Genomic DNA, 17,916 nt, shown 5'->3' with positions numbered 1-17,916 from the left:
AAAAGAAACATTTCTTAAGCCAATGTTGGGTCTATTGGAAAATAATAATCATCTTCGTTTGTATCAGGTAAATAGTTTTGACTCGACAAAATTAGGGGGGGGATCAGAATATTTTTAATGATTTTTATAAAGTGGTAATATACGTAATTAAATGCTGATTTCAAAATGACTTTGTTAAATGGTTGATTTGATGCCATTTTCTATGCAATTTTCTTTTGTTGATTCCGGCTGATTTTGCCCAAGTAATTAAAAGCCTCTCGAAGGGTAAAAATCCATTGAAAATTTACTCGACTCATCGGTATTATTCATGAAAAAGAAAAATCATCGTAACGATCGATGGTTGGTTAGAGTCGCGGAAAAGCTCCTTAAAAATAAGCACAGCCGGGGAAAAATCATCCTAATTTCGTGGCACAAATCCATAGAAACGGGGGAGGGATAAAGTCCCCGGCAAAAACATGAATGCCGGAAAACGAACGGGAAGTGAAACACGGAGGTGCATACAAAAGAGCCTCGCAAAAAGCAGAACAGACAGACGCGGGAAGGAGGGGGTGAGGGAGAAGGGAAGGAAAATTGAGAGAGAAACAGAGAGAAGAAGGAGGGAAAGGAAGCGAGGAGCGCGGCGCACGTACGTACGTACACATACATCCGCCAGTAAAGCCGCTCTCATAACTATGTCACGACTCTGTTGGACCGAATTCTCCTGGGCTATTTGCTGAGAAGGGCCGTTTCGAGTAGCGTGAGAGAGGGGAGTGGGGGGTGGAAAACGAGCTTCGTGCATCGGAGCAGCGCTCTGCCGAGAGATCTAAGTTTACGGGGTCAGCTCGTTCGTCGTGAGGAGGCGCCGCCACTGCCACCACCACGACGAGGTGTACACATGTGTACATGTACATACGCGGGACCCACCACACATAAGTACTATACGTGTGTGTGCGCAACGAGGAGCGGGGATCGGATGGAAGTAGCCAGGATTTAAGCTTCCCGGCCGCATCCAGCCTTCCTGTGCCCTTCCTCCTCTCTCCCCAGAGCCGTCGTATAAATTTCGCGTGTGCCGCTGCTGCTGCTGCTTCTGTTGCTACGCTGCGTTGCTTTTTTGCACGCGCCCGTGCTCGCGTTGGGGAGGTGTATGGGTTCACCCGTTCTCGAATCCTATTCCTTTGGGCGAAAATTAGTTGTTTGCTTTTACCAAAACCGTTGAGGTTGCTGAAAAATGCCACTTGATCAGTTTTTGAATAAACATTTCAATTGATGTTAGAGGGTGAATGGAAGAATGAGAGAAAATTGTACTAAAAAAAAACAACCTGTCATCTATATTTGCCAAATAAACGAGGTTTTTTCCCAGCCTTAACCACAATTCAATGCTCAATGTTAATTAAGCTTGTAGAAAAATTTATAATAATCAAAGGCACTGACATCCTGGCGACTGAGGTATAGTTCTTAAAACAAACGTTCCATCGTTTGATGGAAAAATTTTGTCAAATATTATCTGCTAGCGCGTGAAAACCACAGCAACAGTTTAGCAACATTTATCTACAAGCACAACAAGTTTATACGATAAAAACAAAATAGCGTCAGAGTAACTTATCGCGTACATCTTATGCAGCTTTTTGAAATCTCCCCATTTACACGTACATACGCGTATGCAGCTCAACGCGACCCTCTATCAGAGAGGCACTCGCTTTCGGACGAACCGTGCAAACTCGGCAATCACCCGCGAGAACCGAAACCCCATCCTAAACAAGCCGACGATGTGGCCTCCCTTCGACAAATCGCTGGTTTCAACAAACCTCTATTTTCGGATGAATGGACTTGCCGAGCGCGTTTCGAAGGGCACACCGGCCAGTACTCGTCAGCTAGAAAATTAGATCCTCCCTCGGGGACGAGAGGAATAGCGTGCGTTTCCTGCCTTTGTGCTCCATCCCCCCCGAGACGATGAACGATATTCGACGCTTCGTGCTGTACTCGTGCAAACGACCCATATCGCCTCTGGATTGAAAAAAAAGGACCAAGTCACACGGTCCTCCATCCAAAACCACGTATACCCAAGTAGAGAAAATAAATGTAAATATACATTTCCTCGAAGGAGCGCACTCCTCGACGGCACTTTGCGAAACCACCTCTTGGAAAATTCATACGTGGATAGCCCGAGAATACCATCTCTTGGTAGCCTAGAGGCGCTCCAAAACGACCCCTACAACCTTTCTCTCCCCTCCCCCCCCTTACCACCACCGCACACACACGCACAGAACGCAATCACTGGTAGGAAGTTGGGCACTACCATGTATCCCATAGATCTGCGGATTTCCAAGCGAGCGCGAGACACTTTGGCCAGCGGCGACGTAGCGCGAAGCGTCCACCCTCTATACCGTCGGGGGACTCTCTCGAGATGACCTCTCCTCGTCCTCAGCCTTGAAAGTCCTTAAAACGCGGTGCTACGGCTCCCAGCGATAATCTCGAAGGGCCGTAAATCAGCTGACCACGCCAGAAGCTCCGCTGGATATATATATATACATGTACAAGGGAGGGCTGTGGGTATGTAGGTAAGGGAGAAGCCGGCGCGTAGGTGTATGCACAGGAGACGTGATTCCCTCGCTCTGTCCACGTGTGTATGTGTACACGCAGCAGGTATGTATGTGATACAAGCATACACCACAAGCCTCCCCTTTAATCCCTCGTCTCGGCAGCGGCGCGTTATCATTATGAAAAGTCACTTATTTTTTTATCGAGCCGAGAAAAAGGTTGGGGGGGTGGGGGTTAATACGTGCCTGTCTGCCTTTTGCCCCTGCCGGCCGAGTTGACGTGTCGTAAAGCCCCCGAGCTTATCTCCCTCTCGCTCCTCGTTCGCTCATTTTTTTCATTCCCTCGCCTTTTCCACCCTTCCTTTTCTCCCCGGTAATGCATAAGGCTGAGGGATGGGTGTGTTTACATTGCTTTCCTTGGCTTTAATCTTTTTTTCTTTCTTTTTTTTTTTTTTTTTTTTAATCATCGTTGGTCACGCGCAAGTTTCCATCAAGTTCGTGCCCACGTGTTCGTACAGCGAATCATACATGCTTGACGACGGTAGAGGTACTCGTCACATTTCATCCTAATGAGAATCCTTTTCATGTTCTTAGGCAATATATTTTACATCCTTTCAAGCTCAGCGAATCAATTCGAAGTAAGATAAAGATGAGCCACGGGGTGATGTGGGTTTTAGTTTTCTATTGTTGCCTCATCGTGGAAAATTGACATGTTACGTGGTTCTGTTCGACCGAAAGATCATGTTTCACCTTGTCAGCGGAGCTGGATCCTTTTTCAAACGCGATATTGCATGTTTCATGAAAAAAAAAAAAAAAAAATGAGGCAAGATGGAAAAAAAATTGTTGCGTTCGAATTGCAATTTATTTGCATTCCATGTACTTGGTACTTTGGTATCATCAGTTGAATCGCTGCATGCATCTACACCAGCTTAGCAAACACCGTTTTCAACTCTCGAATCGTCAAAAGAAAAATGTCGCGACTCCCGCGTTGTAAAGATCCTTGTCGGCGAGCTCGGGCATTGTAGAGCCGTGAACTTTTGATCGTTCCGAAAAAAGGCGGACGAATCTCGTGTCATCTCATTGTAGGGAAAAGAACGAGAGGAGGGGAAAATCGCTACAAACGCAGAGGGATTGTGTACCTTGGTATCTATAGATCTCGAATGGCGAACAGAGAAAGAGAGAGAGAACCAGCCGCTTTCAGGCTTTGAACGCTGTTACAAAGTAAGCTCTCTTATTGCTCGATCTTTTTTTTTTTTTTTTTTTTTTGTACCTTTACTCGCTCTTATTTAGCCCACCGTTGCGAGCACCTCGTTATTTTACTTTTTTTTTTTTTCCCTAAACTCATTGATTTTCTTTTTATCGAGCGGCCGAATAGGCTGAAAGGGCTCTTAATTGATCGAGTGTTGCGATACTTCCTTTTTTTTTTTTTTTTTTCTCGTTACTCCTATGTGCGTGAGATCGATCAATTGCCGAGCTCTCGCGAAGCAGAATTTTTCGATCAAAAAACACGGGCTCCGTCGAAACGCTATTGAATTAAAATGTTCCCGCTGAAACAACTTCCCTCTTCGTGCAGCCACAACGTGAAAGGTAAAAACAAACAGCGGCAAATAATATTTTTTAGCAACGGACGCGTGTGTAACTGGTGTAACCAATTTTATTTAAGTTTAGCGCAATTTCGTAATAATTTGTTCAAACAAAGACGTTTTAATTATTTCGAAAATCAGTTACACTCGGCATGCCCTCGCAACTCAATTAGACGTACGTGTTTACGTGAAAGCGAGTAATAAAACGAAAGGAAATTTCCGAAATTTAATTAAACGCATTAATATGCCGGTTTTGGTGAGGAGAAGGTGGTAAAAGCTGTAATTAAATTTTACTTTTTCACGCTACCGCTACTACGTGCCCACACAAACACGTACACACACGCGCACACAGGAGGACGAAACTTTTTTAATAACCGTACCAATTTTCAATTACGGCTATTAACCAAATTCATCCATCAAAGCGTCGAAAAACTTCCCATCCGAGCAAACAAACTGTACCAATTATCATTTTCATTCGCAAACTTTGCTCGGCTGTACCCACAGCCCACGCGAACCAGTCCTTTTTTATATTAGCAGTGAACACTTACACAGTTACGTACACCAATCAGTCAGTGTAAGTTCACCTAATTTATTTCGACGAAAGGTCCAAACTTTACCTTTGAGTACATGTCCTCGGCAAAGTGGCGAAACCACCTGAACGACCGTTGTTGCATTTAAAAATATTTAATGCTCATCTTGAACCTTAGTTTAACTATTTGTTGACTCAAATAAATGTGATGATGTTGTCACCTTGCACTTTTAATTCACTTTGTTTGTATTTAATACAACTACTTGCTGCACCTCCGGTACTACCAAATTTTAGTGTAAACTCTCGTTAATCAGGATTTTTTTGAATTTTCTTGGACTAAAAGTTTTATTAGTGTGCTGTGTCAATGATTTTGAACATGCTTCGAAATATGTGATTAAATGGTTATAAATGGCAAACAACTTCTGACGTATCCACAATGGAGATCCAGCCATGTTATGTCAAAACGACAAGTATATTTCAACCACATCAACGTGTCATAAGTTATACTGACATGGTTGGTCATCAAGAGGTCATTAAGATTGCTGCGAGGCACTTTATAACAACCCTCTCGTGCAGGAATCAAAATTGCTTTTTTCCAATACGCCCGTACGAACTCAACGCTTGGTCAGTCACGTGAACAGAGATTGCAAAAAAAAAGAGGAAGGGCAAAATTTTTCATTCAAGCACGAGAAAAAACACACACGGTAGCTCAAGTGAACGAGTATACCCTCTTCTACAACGTACCCGCACGCGGGTCCACTCCCTTGACTAGTTGCTCGTCGTGTACTTCTCCACATCCTTTCCACGTACACTGCACGTACACCCATCGCCTGCGACGCGGACGCGAGAGAGACACTGCAAAGAGAGAGAGAGAGAGAGAAAGGAAATGGGATCTAGGCACGGGCGAGGGGGGGGAGAAACGAGCTTGTCCCGAGATTCCGTTATTAATATTTAACTACGGGGAAAAGATTAAAAAGTTTCCGGAATTTTAATATACCGCGCCGGTGGCGCACAGCCACCGCTCGGGGCTCGTTTTTCCACCCCCTCCGTTCGTTCGTCCGTCTAGCCTCTTCCTCCCACACTTGTACGGGTGTATTCTCTTCTCTACGGTCTGTGTGCACACAGGCTCCTTCACTATCTCTGTCCATCTATCTGTGTTTCGCTCTGGTCCCATCTCGCCTTGGCTCTTTCGGTCGCCGCTTCACTTTCTCCTCCTTTTTTTTCGGGAGCACCCAAGCGATCCGTATCTTTATTTCCGGCGCTCGTCTCCTCTAATGACTTTATTTTATGTCGCGGCCGTTTCCAAGTTGAATATGCAGTTCGAGCTCGGGATCCGGTGGATATTGTTATGGATATGACGTCGGGGGATACCGAGTTCCTTCGGACTGGATTGACTCTTCCCGGAGTCGATTGGGAGTTGAACCTTTTTCGGATCATCTACCCTCGAGTATCTATTTTCCTTGTATTTCAACGTCATACACATATGCTCGTTACAAGCTACTGGGGATGATCGGAATGAAACTTGAAAATACCTGGACAATCCATTGCATGACGTGCAGCCCCGGAAAGCAAAAGAACAAAAATAAGCCTTGCGAGCAGCCATCATCGTGCGTATGACAAACGACGGAGCCACGGGGGCAAGAGAATGGAAGAGGAAGAAAAAAAAGTAGGAGCGCAGTAAAATCAAGGTAAAGTCGACAGCCGGCGAAAGTTTGGACTCGCCGCGGCTAGGCGTGTCGGAAAAGCGGCCGCTCGATTAGTTTGCAAACGACCATAACTTGGAGCTGAAGCCGGGGAGATCTTTATCTCTGGGTGCGCGGGGCAAAGTTCGTCCTCGACTTTCCACCAGCAGTTTGTCGTGTAGAACACGACGGTTCGTCGGCAATTCCAAGAGAAATACAAGTGAAAATAGAAAGACCTGAAAGTCTAGGGGTCGGGAGGGGGGGGTGGACACGAGAGTGTGACGATGGCAAGCGCAAATGGAAATAAGAAATGAGATAGCGAACGTCGTGCGGAGGGAGGTGGAGGGCGAGAATTCAGGAAATGGAGGTTCCTTAAGCGCTTTTCGAATACGATTTTACTTCACTCGCTCTCCCTGTCGAGATGAGAAAATGTTTTCAATTCGACGGGAGAAAGGTGTACTCTCTTCTTGTTCAGCGATAACAAGTTGAATTTGAAGTAGCCGTGGTAAGGTGAAGTGAGGCGGGGGAAAAAGTTTTTTCATATTCAAAATCCGTGCGAGAGGTATATGGTGGTGTCCGACGAACGAGGAGATACACTTATAATTCATGGGAAGTAGTCGATCGAGCCAATGGACCACGTACAAGGGAGTACAAGAAGTACCATAAATAGCGGCTCGTGGGAAGACTTTTGCGGGGTGTGCGTATACATCCGAAATCGGAGCTCCAATCTGGGCGAGCGGATATGGAATTTCGGGGGGGAAGGCGAGTCATTGTACGTATACGTCTCTCCCGGCGGATATTCGTTTGGAGTCGAGTCATCCCCCGTTTGTATACCAGCGTGCGCTACATTTCCGCATTACATCGGGGATGTATGGCCCTCCTTTGGGAGATATTTTTCCTCGTTAGCTTGAGCGGACCTATTGCGACGTCGGGTCTGACTATTTCCTGATTTCTTCCACTTGATTTTTGGTATCGGCCGGACCGGATATTTACTGCTATCGGAGTGGAGCCCCTTGTTTGTTTTTTAGTTGGACTTTGGCTTTATCGGGATCTGAATTGTGAAAGGACGATAACACCATCGTGTATTTGTATGTTTTTTTATTGTAAGGCCCCGTTGGATTGAGCGTGTAACGCAAGAGTCTTTAAAATCAAGATATTGGTGGAAAACTAGTTTTTGGTGCATAGTTCCGGTAAAGTTGAAAGTGCAATTAATTGCGTATATTTGGATTGTTACAACTTATTATTATGTGCATAAATCGTTTTGTTCTGGCCGACTAACAAGTAATATATTTTGTCGAATAAGCTGATGATGATATCATGAAAAAAAAAAAAAAAAGATTCGAGCTGAACTTTCGATTCGGTAGGGTACAACTAGTCCAGTCCAAAGGAACGATACAATTTTTTTTATCCACAATATCTCGTACTATTGCTCATGCCCTCGTTCACCAAACGCATCTATATTTCATCAGCTCGACTAGATCCATGGATGAAAAAAAAAAAAAAAAAAAAAAAAATGAAATCCCTGACCATCGACTTTTTCCATCCCCTCATGCAAAATTGAATTTTTTTGCGCGGCTTTCGCATTCATGTACCAACACGTGTACACGCCTACGACGGAAATGTCGACAAATATAGATCCAGACGCCAGCGGGAAACTCGGTTTGATCTTGTAAAGTGGAATCCTACGCTCTAAGTTGGGATAAAACTCCATCCCTCCTTCGTCCTTGCAGAGAAAGACGGAGATCCTAGTGATAGAGAGAGAGAGAGAGAGGGAAAGCTGGACTTGCCAAGAAGTCAACGCCGAACCTTCAGGAAAACGTCTCGCTGAATACCAATCTACGGCCGATGCTCGGCGTGACGAGTTACCTAGTCCCCGCCGATTGAGTAACCAGCACCATTAGAGCGACCCCCCTATAGCTCGTCGGACGGAAGCGACTCCACTTGGACTTTAATGTTTATTCATGAAAGTAGCGAGCCGATAGCCCTTCTCTTTCCACACATACCATACTTCCACTCTCGAGGACGTACGCGTACCCGTGGAGCACGAATACAGCTGACACCGGCGTTTCCGACGCGATGATTCCTCTGCGTATAACCCCTCGGTGTTTGTCAATCGAATCTTTCCGATCGGTACCCCCGTGTCATGTATATATATATGGATGGAACCGCGCGAGGCTACTGTGGACTTTCGATTGTCTGTCTGTCCGTGTGTATTTCTGCTGTGCCCGAACTTCCCCCCCCCTTCCGAGAGCGGATGGGTCGGTGTGTTTTAGCTTCACGGCCTAATGGACGCGTTGCCAATTAATTGGGGCTTTGGGGTACAGTGCGCGTTTGGCTACGCGGGCGATGTTCGATAATCTGCGCGAGATTAACCACCAAGTGAATTTTGTATCCTTTTTTTCGCGTTGCGTTGCCTTACAAGACAATCGATATAATTTTTCATTTGGATAGGAGAGTTTTTTTTTTTTTTTTTTTTTTTTGATTCCGGGAAGTAAAAATGGCATGGTTGTACAATCGATCGGATCGCTATAGGCTCGGAAATTATTGTCGCCGTAAAAACCAGTGCTGCGACACGGGGGGCCATGCGCAGAGGTGAAAACTGCACGTTATACCGACTCGGTAATCTAGAAATGGATGAACCGATGTACGTGTGGGAAACAACTCTCATGAAACTTTCAACAAACTTGGCTTTTACGCGAACAACGAATTATTAATGGGAATAGAGTCCAACTGCGCATCAATTATTAACCCACGCTGTCTTGACTCGTCATTATTCAACCATTGATTTTCTTCTTGGCACATTCAACTGTTTAGTTAGTCATGCGCTCAAATGAACCTAAAATCATTTCTATAAATTGTGCCGTTGCATCCATGGAAAAAGGCCAACACGGAGTACAGCCGCACAGTGCTCGGACTCCCCCTATGTAACATGATACCAAGCAGTTAGAGTTTCCCTCATTCTTTTTTCGCACCGCACGCACCTATACCTTTCCACAGGGACATCTCGTGAATCGTCTTCCAGGGCATCGGGGAAGCCCGTTATCCCTCTCGATTGCACGACCACTGTACCAGTGTGTGGACGCGCGTTTCCCGGAAATTTCACACCTGCTTGTATAATTAACCCATAAGGTTGGAGCCTTGCTACCTGCTGGACGCTGTCCTGTGTTTGTATCAAAATGATGTTGAGGCTCACCAGGATTGGCGATTTTCAGGTGGATGGTTTAGGTTTTAGCATAAAAATATAATTGGCTGACGTGATGACTAAAGTACGAGTAGCCAGTTGGGTGAACTTGTACGTCCCAATATACATGGCCACATGGAATAAGACGCACTTTATGAAACTTTGTTATCTCGTTGTTTCGGCAATTCTCTTCCATGGGAGGGAAAAAAGCATGCTGGATGATATTACATACCGAAAATAGCAAGTAGGACACGTTGTCAGAGATGACGACGAAGATGACACGCGCATCATTGAACATTTGTATTTTTGGAAAAAGTAAAAAGAGCCGAGTTTGCTTAACAAGGACGGGAAATCACGAGCGCAGGCTGAATTAATTTCAAAGGCGTTGCCTTGGAGGGTAAAAAAAAAAAAAAAAAGAAAAGTGAGAAAAAGGAAAAGACGCACATTTGTGCTCGCACGTACGCAGAGAGATAGAGGCAGGGAAAAGGACGAGGGCCTCGCAGTGGCATCAGTAGGATCGGCCGTGCAACTTTTGTGTTGTCGGAATTTAATTGCTCGGATCTCGCTTTGGAGGGGTAAGAAAAAACCTGAAAAAAGAGCTCAGGCGGGAGCCAGGAGATTTAACGAGAAACGCTAAAAGGAGCGGGAGGGTGAGGGTTGCCGAGCAAAGGCTCGTGGAAAAAAAGGGGGGTGGGGGGTGGGGAGTACAGCTGCAGGTGGGCGTGCAAAAAAGAGCGGAGAAGAAAGTATGAGGGAAAGGAAAATAAGAGCACTACACCGGATACACAGCGGGGAGGAGAGAGAAAGGCGAGCGTGCTGGTGCAGCTACTGGGACGACGGCGCGCGGGAGAAACAAAATAAAGAAGGAAAAACCACTGGCAATTTTTTACAAGCTTTTTAAAGGCAAGCGCGTGCTCCCGCGAATCGATTTTCCTCCCTTCCGCCTTTTTTTTCTACCCCCGCTTCCCTTGCTACCAACCTCGTTTCTTTTTTTTTTTTTTTTTTTTTTTGCTCAAAGCGCACACACGCGGCTCCTCCCCCTCCTTCCTTTTGCATCTTGACTGCTGTCGTTATTTTTTCCTTCCTTACCTTTTTCTCGCGAGCGCATAAGTAGTATACGTGTACGAGCGATGGAGTCGATGTAGGTACGTGTGTTTTGAGTTACTTCGAGGTTGCCAACGCACGTATACATGGGAGGATGGGAGCTTTCGATAGTTTTCGTCGCTGTCAATTTCACGTTGATGCTTACCCAAACATCGAAATCTTCCGAGTAATTGACGGAGAAGCAACGATAGGATTGAAAATTAATTTTGCTCTAGTCCATTGAGAACACATTTTCGTTCGATGCTTATAAAAATACATTTCCCTTTTTTTTCATTCCAAGTCACAGTAACATATTCCAATAAAAACGAAAAAAAAGTCCAAGGAGTCAACGCTGAAGACTCCCTCGTCTCCTCGGCAAACTTTCCAGCCACTATCGTGCCCGAGACAACTTTTTCCCCCTCCGTTTGATGCACCTGCCTCAGCTCCTCCATTTGTATTATTATTTTCCTTCTCTTGGGCTACTCGCGCCGCCACTTACCCTCGATCCCTTGTCCCTTTTTCAGGGCGACTCCTCCCCGTTTTGTTACACTCAGCCCTCTGATTGATCTCATCTTTCAAAGCATCGATAACGAGTTACTTTTTTTAATGACACTCTTTTTTTTGTATTTACATCGAAGCACGGACGCGTAATTACGTATTATCAGAGTGTTTGACACAGCGAGCCGTGGGTGGGATGGGAAGGGAGTTGGCTTTTGAGTTATTACACGCGTTGCACGTGGGAGTTTGCGTATTGTGCGTGGAGAGGGAGTTTTCGATTGTACTTCGAAATTCGAGGGGGACCCTTTGGGGAGTTTTGTTTGTTTTTGTTTCGAAAAGTTTCGATTTGCGCGTTAATTTACAATGTTTTCCTCGCGTGTTTGCGCTCGTGTAATATTAATTTCGAATGCAATATTAATTAGTTGCTTTCAAGTGGAAAACGAGCTCCAATGTTTGCACAATGTGATGCTCATATGAAAGCGTGCAAAGTGCCACTCCTACCTGATTGTCATTTATTATTATTTTTACATGAGCCACAGTTCTCATTTCATCAATAAACATAAATAAATGTATTATTAGCAGAGAACCAGCAAATAACTTTACAAGTAACTTGTAATCACAAGTAAGTATTTTATCAAATCCAAGCAAAAAGCTAAGACTTTGTATGTATATGTTGTGTATACCATACTTTTTTACACCAGAACAAAAAATGTACCTCAATATAAAACTTACTTGTAAAATACTCGTTGAATAGTTTTATAAGTTCTTTATTCTAGCTGATCCTGAAAGTTTTTTTATTGAAATTAATTATTATTTTTCAAACAAGTATAGGGCGAGCACTACAATTCCTTCGAGAAATGCAATATTTCCTAACTGTATCACTGCCAAAGTAGACGACTCTTCCGTGCCTTTGCTTTTTGCTCTGTCAACGAAATCTAGTCGTACACCCATGGTTATAATAATAAGCTTTCCCAATTCTGATATCCCTAGGCCAAATTAACACGACTCGAGCCCTTACTCATTATTACAGGCAACATCGAGCTCAAGTTTTTAATTTCCTTTTTTTTCCACTCGCTGGTAACGGTAGAAAAACACAGCACTCTCCCATCCACTTACACACTTATCCGCGATTAAAACCCACTGTTTCTCGAGTAGGTACACGCGAGAACGGCAGCAGCAATAACGAGAGCCTGAAGAAGTAAAAAAAAAAAAGTCCATGCAAAGTGTGTTTTTGCTCCAACTCCTCCCACCCTCTGCTCTCAAAGCAATCGATCGGACTGGCACCTCGAAAAGGCGTTTTACACTCCGAAGAAGCTCCACACCAAGATGCTCCCTCTTTAGTTTGGCTCCCTTGAAATTAAAAAAAAAAAAAAAAAAAAAAAAAAAGACACGATAAGAGTCTGCAAAGGGGTGAAAAGGGGGTTGGGGTGGCAGTAAGAGTAGGTAAAATGAAAAAAAAAAAAAAAAAAAAAATAGGGAGAAGAAAGAAAAAACAAGCATCTTGGGCACAAAGTGTCGTTAGCTCGTTATCGCTTCGCACGCACCAGTTGGCCACGAACCATAAAACCGAAAGAGAGAGAGAGAGAGAGAGAGAGAGAGAGAGAGAGAGAAAAAGAAACGGTGAGTTGTATACATATACACACGGAGTACACGTGAAAGAGCTGCTAACCACGCGCGCTGTTGCTCCTTGACAAGCGGCTGAGTTTCTCGTGCACCTCCTCTCCACTTCTGCCTACTGGAGTTTTACTTTACCACCCCTCCCCCTTTTTACCCCGTGCCACGATCGCTTGTTATGATATGCCACTGAGCTTTGCCGATTTGGAGTTGACGGGGTGCACGGCGGGTGAATTTCGTTTCCCACGGATTCTTTGTTCCGAGTGACGTAATCTCTTCGTTCGCTGTTTTTTGCTCTTTCCTTGGGAAAACGTTGCTGCTGCATGTGAACTTGCACGTTTTTTTTTTTTTTTTTTCCTTTTGTTTATCCCCCGCACGCCATTTCTTTTCCAACCCTCGCGACATTGCGTACATCGACGCCTCCCACGTATAATAGCACAACTAAGAATTTTTAATGTTATTTGACAACGAAAAAATTTGAGTTGCACGAGACGTGATCAAAGAAGGTTTAGAAATAGTCGGGAGTTTTATCGTTCGTATTTCGTATCAATCAACGGAAAGTAACCACAAGTTGATTAAAAACTCCGTCCTGACTAAAATAACTACCTCTTTTTGAAGCTCACAATCTTTTTTTTTCAACTTACTCTTGCTGAATGAGTTCCAACCCATTGTTGTAATTTTCATAAATAATCATGATTATTTTCCAACCTATTTCAAGAGATACGGAAGGTGTTTTTGTAGATTTCGAAAACTTTGATTGGTGCTTCACGGGATAAAAACACAAGCAAGGCCCTATTGTTTATTTTTATTCACCAGCTCTTGCCGTACCATCGATAAAATTATGAGTTTCTTGCGGCAAGCATCAACAAGCGATTTCTCAAACTCATTTAAAGGAGGAGGAAAAAAATGTGTTGACTTAGCAATAAGTTACGTCGAACGGATGCGGTGAGTTTTCATAATTAATGAACCCTTCGAATCTCCCCTTCCCTCCCCCTGCCCCGAATACAAAAAGAACGTGGGCTCCCTCGTAAAGTTTCTCCATTGCAATATTTTACCATCACGCGCAAAGCTCTGTTCTGTAATTTACTTGATTTTCAGCCCAATCCCGTAGTTGATAGGTATATGATTTTGAATTGCCTTAAAATTATTAAAAATTTAAAATCAGTATAAATTTACGACCTAGTACGATGAAAGCACGCATTATTTTCACTCACTTGCCAAGCGTATGAATAAAAAAAAAAGTCATGTTACAAGAATATATTTTATTTTATAATAAGGAACACAAAAGGTAGAGATGGGAGCATAAGCTTCTACAGAGAAGAAGTAAGGGTAGAGTAGGCGAGCGAGCTTGCAGTTGGAAGAGAAGAAAAAAATGAGCAAAGTACATGTGGAGAGGGATGAGGGGAAGAAGTTGACTCTAATGAGAGGCTTTTAAGAGGAAGGTAAAACTTACGATATTTCTCCAAAAGGGGCGAACGCTTCCCTCAGGGTCTGTGTCTCGATCTCCGGGCTCAGATCCCCGACGAATATATGGTAGTGTTCTGAAACAGAAGTGCGCAGAGGCGCGAATTAGAGCGAGTCGTTCTTACATGCTTACACTCTGGGATTGATCTGTGTACTTATTTTATTTTGTTTTTTTTGCAAATACAAAATTTTAAGTTTTTTTTGGTCTGACTAAAAACGATTATACTACTTGTATTCTGATTGACCAGTAATTGCATTACGTTGACAAGTTTTTCTGGTTTTTACTCATAATAACGAAAATTCGAAGATATTATCTGACGCATTTCAGCTCTTCTTTTAATCACTTTAGAGGGCATGAGGCAAACCTTACACCATTTTTTGGAGTAGAAACATATTCGTTTTTTTTTTACAAATTCAAACGCAAATACATGTTAGAATTTTTTTTGGTCTGACTAAAAACGATTGTACTACTTGTATTTTTATTGACAAGCGTTTCAGCTCTTCTTTTAATCACTTTAGATGGTACGAGGTACACCTTACACCAATTTCTTTGGAGTAGAAACAGATTCGTTTTCTTTACTAATTCAAACGCAAATACATGTTAGAATTTTTTTTCGGTCTGACTAAAGACGATTGTACTACTTAAAATTTTTTGACCAGTAATGTCCTTTCGTTAAAAAATTTTCCTGATTGTCTTTCTTAATTATAAAAATGTTATAATATTATTAGGCACAACTAAACTCTCTTTTTAACCACTTAAGAGCATATCAGACACAGTTGACAGCAATTTTTACAATGTCGAAAAAGATTTTCCCTTACACCGACACAAGCTAGTGAAATCCAATTGGCTCGAACATTTACAAAAACTATGGGTATTCACTTACGGAATAATTGTCGACATTTCAACATTATTAATCCAGAAGCTTTTGTAAAAAGTTAAAAAAAAAAAATAAAAAAGTAAAAAGGAACGCTTTGCGTTTCAAGGAAACTCCTTCAGTATAGACAGACGTATGTGTGCAACAACAATCTTCACCAACAGAGTCACATTTTCCAAGCACTCCATCCTTCCATTCATTGCAAACAACCATCAAAGATCAATCTCTTTGCTTGCACACGCACACCGTACGTCACGTACCGTCCTTCAGCTGTTCTCTCGCGCGTGCGCACCCTTATCCTCCACTACAGTACAGAGAAAACAGGTGTGTGTTTGTGTGTGTGTGTGTGTGTGTGTACAGCCGCTACGTACACGGATGGTACAGTGCCACGGTGAGCAAAAGCTAGGGCGAGTCTCTGTACCCTTGTGGGCCCTAATGCCGGGGCAAAGACAAACATGGCCCAACCCTTTCCTTCCCCCTTCACCTCTTTGCCCGGCCCGGTGCATAAATGTTGGTACCTATACGCGTGTCAAGGGGTGTACATCAGCATCTGCGTTGCATCACGTGTGCATGCGTGTGTGTAAATACATCAGCGTGTGTACCTATACGTGGAGCGTATACATACAAATAGTACTGTCCGAAGGTGAATTACGTGGGTGAGCACAGCTTGGTGGGTACCACTACCAGAAACAGTAGTGGCAGCACAGCGGGTCGCAACGCTAAATTAATAGCTGCAAATTTAATGGGGTCCCTTGAGAGCTCCCCCCCCCCCTCTTCTCTCTCTCCTGCATGAGCTGTGTATTTATACGTGTCTTCCTTTCCTACACACGGTTATTTGTATGTCAGCAACATCATCGCCATCGTAACATGCACGATTTTCTTTTCCTCCTTCGATCCCGCTAACGTACTTACGTGTAGTTTTCTGACGATACTAGATTTACAGATTGACGCGCAAGTTATTTACAAGCTGCCGTTTGATTGTACTGTTATCTGGCTCTCTAAGATCAGTATAATACCTTACGGGTAAGGAGCCAGGCCTACACGTAAAGGGTCGCTCTACGTATGTACTCGATTGCGAAATTAGATAATTAGATGACCCAAGTGACGGTACAAATTAAAATCAGTCTAGCTCCTTCTCTTGAAAAAAAAAAAAAAAAAAAAATTTGACGAATTCCTCCACAGTTCTAGCATTTGCTGAGTGCACGTGATGGCCAAGGTTCTCCCGAAAAAATTCCACTCCAGAGCTCCGCCGGATCATCGGCGAAGAACATCCGATTCGACGACGACCGTGAGGGGATGGCCGTCGTTATCGAGGCCGAAAGTGGACAGCCGAAAATCGAGTTAAAGAAGAACGGAAGAGAGCAGTGGTAACAGTCGGCGGGACAGTTACTCCAGGCGGACACGCGCGCGCGTCTCGGACGAGCCGTAAAACCGAGTCCCCCTTCCCCGGAAAGCGCAGTAAAACCGAGAGAGACAAATAGGAGGAAAAAAAAAAAAAAAAAAAAAAAAAAACGCGGGGAAGGATGCGTTGGACAAGTTGTCCTCCACCTCTGGCGACCCTTCCCCCTCCCTTTATTTTCCGAGCTCCACCGGAGAAACGGGAGCCGGAAGGTCGGGAATAAAAGTGAAAAATGCGCCGTATCGGCTCGTAGTTATAGAAATTTGGATACGGTGGCCTATAATTTCTCCCTCACCCCTCCTTACCACTCGCTATTTACGGATTGTTAATCACATAGATTTTGGGCTACCTTTTACAAGTAATCTCTAGGGAGGAGGGGGGGGTGTGCTTTTCAATTGATCTCGCGCGTGATTTACCAATGGGACGTAAATTAAGTTTCATGTGTAAGTATACGCGAGGGAGAATTCGCGTCCTTCTACGGTTTAAATAATCTCCGAGTTCGGATCATTACTTAGCTAACTCCTTGGCAAAGTTCCACGCCAGAGAAAACGAAGGGGGAGGAAGATAGAGGGGCGGGGGGGGGTTGAAACGGCAGTGGTAACGATATTTCCTTATTAGTCAAAGACACAGACTGATAGAGCATGGAGAGAGAGAGAGACCAGTTGAGGAGTAAAAGGGAGCGGATGCGAAGCTTGGCGAGGGAGAGGGATGAAAAAAAAAGAAAAGGGATGAATTGTAGGTATGGTAGTGGTAGAAAATCCACCGGGAAGGAGGAGGGTTGGTCTGATTACAAATGGTTCGATGCTCCTCTGTTTCCTCGAGCGGTTGCTTCCCACCCGTGCGCATACGATGTACGCCAACCCCCTCATTCCCGCGAATTAGTCCGAGCCTCGTCATTTCCGCTGACTCTATTTTTTCCTCTCTCTCCCTATTTTTCTTTCGCTTCCCGTGCGCCTTTACTCTCTTCACGTACGTATGGATAAGCCGCACCCCACTTTTTACCATTTTTTTTTCTCGCGGGTATGTTCGATCTACCCGGAAAGAGGAAGGCACGGCATGTTCCTTTGTTTCCAAGCCCTTTGTGTTGGGTATTTTTTTCCTCGGATTTGGACTCAATGACGAATAATTTACGAAAGTCAAGAGCCACATTCTTTGTGAACTTTTCACGTTATTTGAAATCACTGAAAGTCCTCAGTCAATCCCTCCAAGCAGTTTGGACACCTCGAATGTAAGCCTACATAGCAAATATAGGAGTCCTGTCTTCTTCAAAAAAATATAAACAAGGCTGTTGAAAGTTATCGGGTCTCAATTTTAGAATTTTCCAGTCATTCCGTAAATATGTGTATCATTCATTGACAAAGTATTCATTATTGTTGCATCTGTTTATTTATGTTTTCCTCCAAAACCATCTTTTACCATTTCACTTGAGAGTTGAAAAGAAAAAAAAATACCCTCCCATGCATCTTGTATTTTTAGCGCATCATTATTCAAG

General features: G+C 43.8%; 1 protein-coding gene across 2 annotated transcripts in view; it reads right to left on the bottom strand.

Annotated features, from left to right (window-relative positions):
- Positions 1-17,916, bottom strand: part of LOC106637909 (cytotoxic granule associated RNA binding protein TIA1) — a 539,236-nt gene that overhangs the window by 124,586 nt on the left and 396,734 nt on the right. For both annotated transcript variants that reach the window (XM_089594255.1, XM_089594256.1), the window contains one exon: positions 14,140-14,227. In XM_089594255.1, the coding sequence (XP_089450381.1) occupies positions 14,140-14,227 (88 nt within the window). The remainder of the gene's footprint in view (positions 1-14,139; positions 14,228-17,916) is intronic.

This window comes from Copidosoma floridanum, unplaced genomic scaffold, assembly GCF_036245765.1.
Source record: "Copidosoma floridanum isolate Cflo_tuat_1 unplaced genomic scaffold, Cflo_Japanese_pri ptg000021l, whole genome shotgun sequence".
Lineage (NCBI taxonomy): Eukaryota > Metazoa > Arthropoda > Insecta > Hymenoptera > Encyrtidae > Copidosoma > Copidosoma floridanum.
Note: the sequence above shows the minus strand (reverse complement) of the source record. Positions and strands in the feature narration are given on the sequence as shown.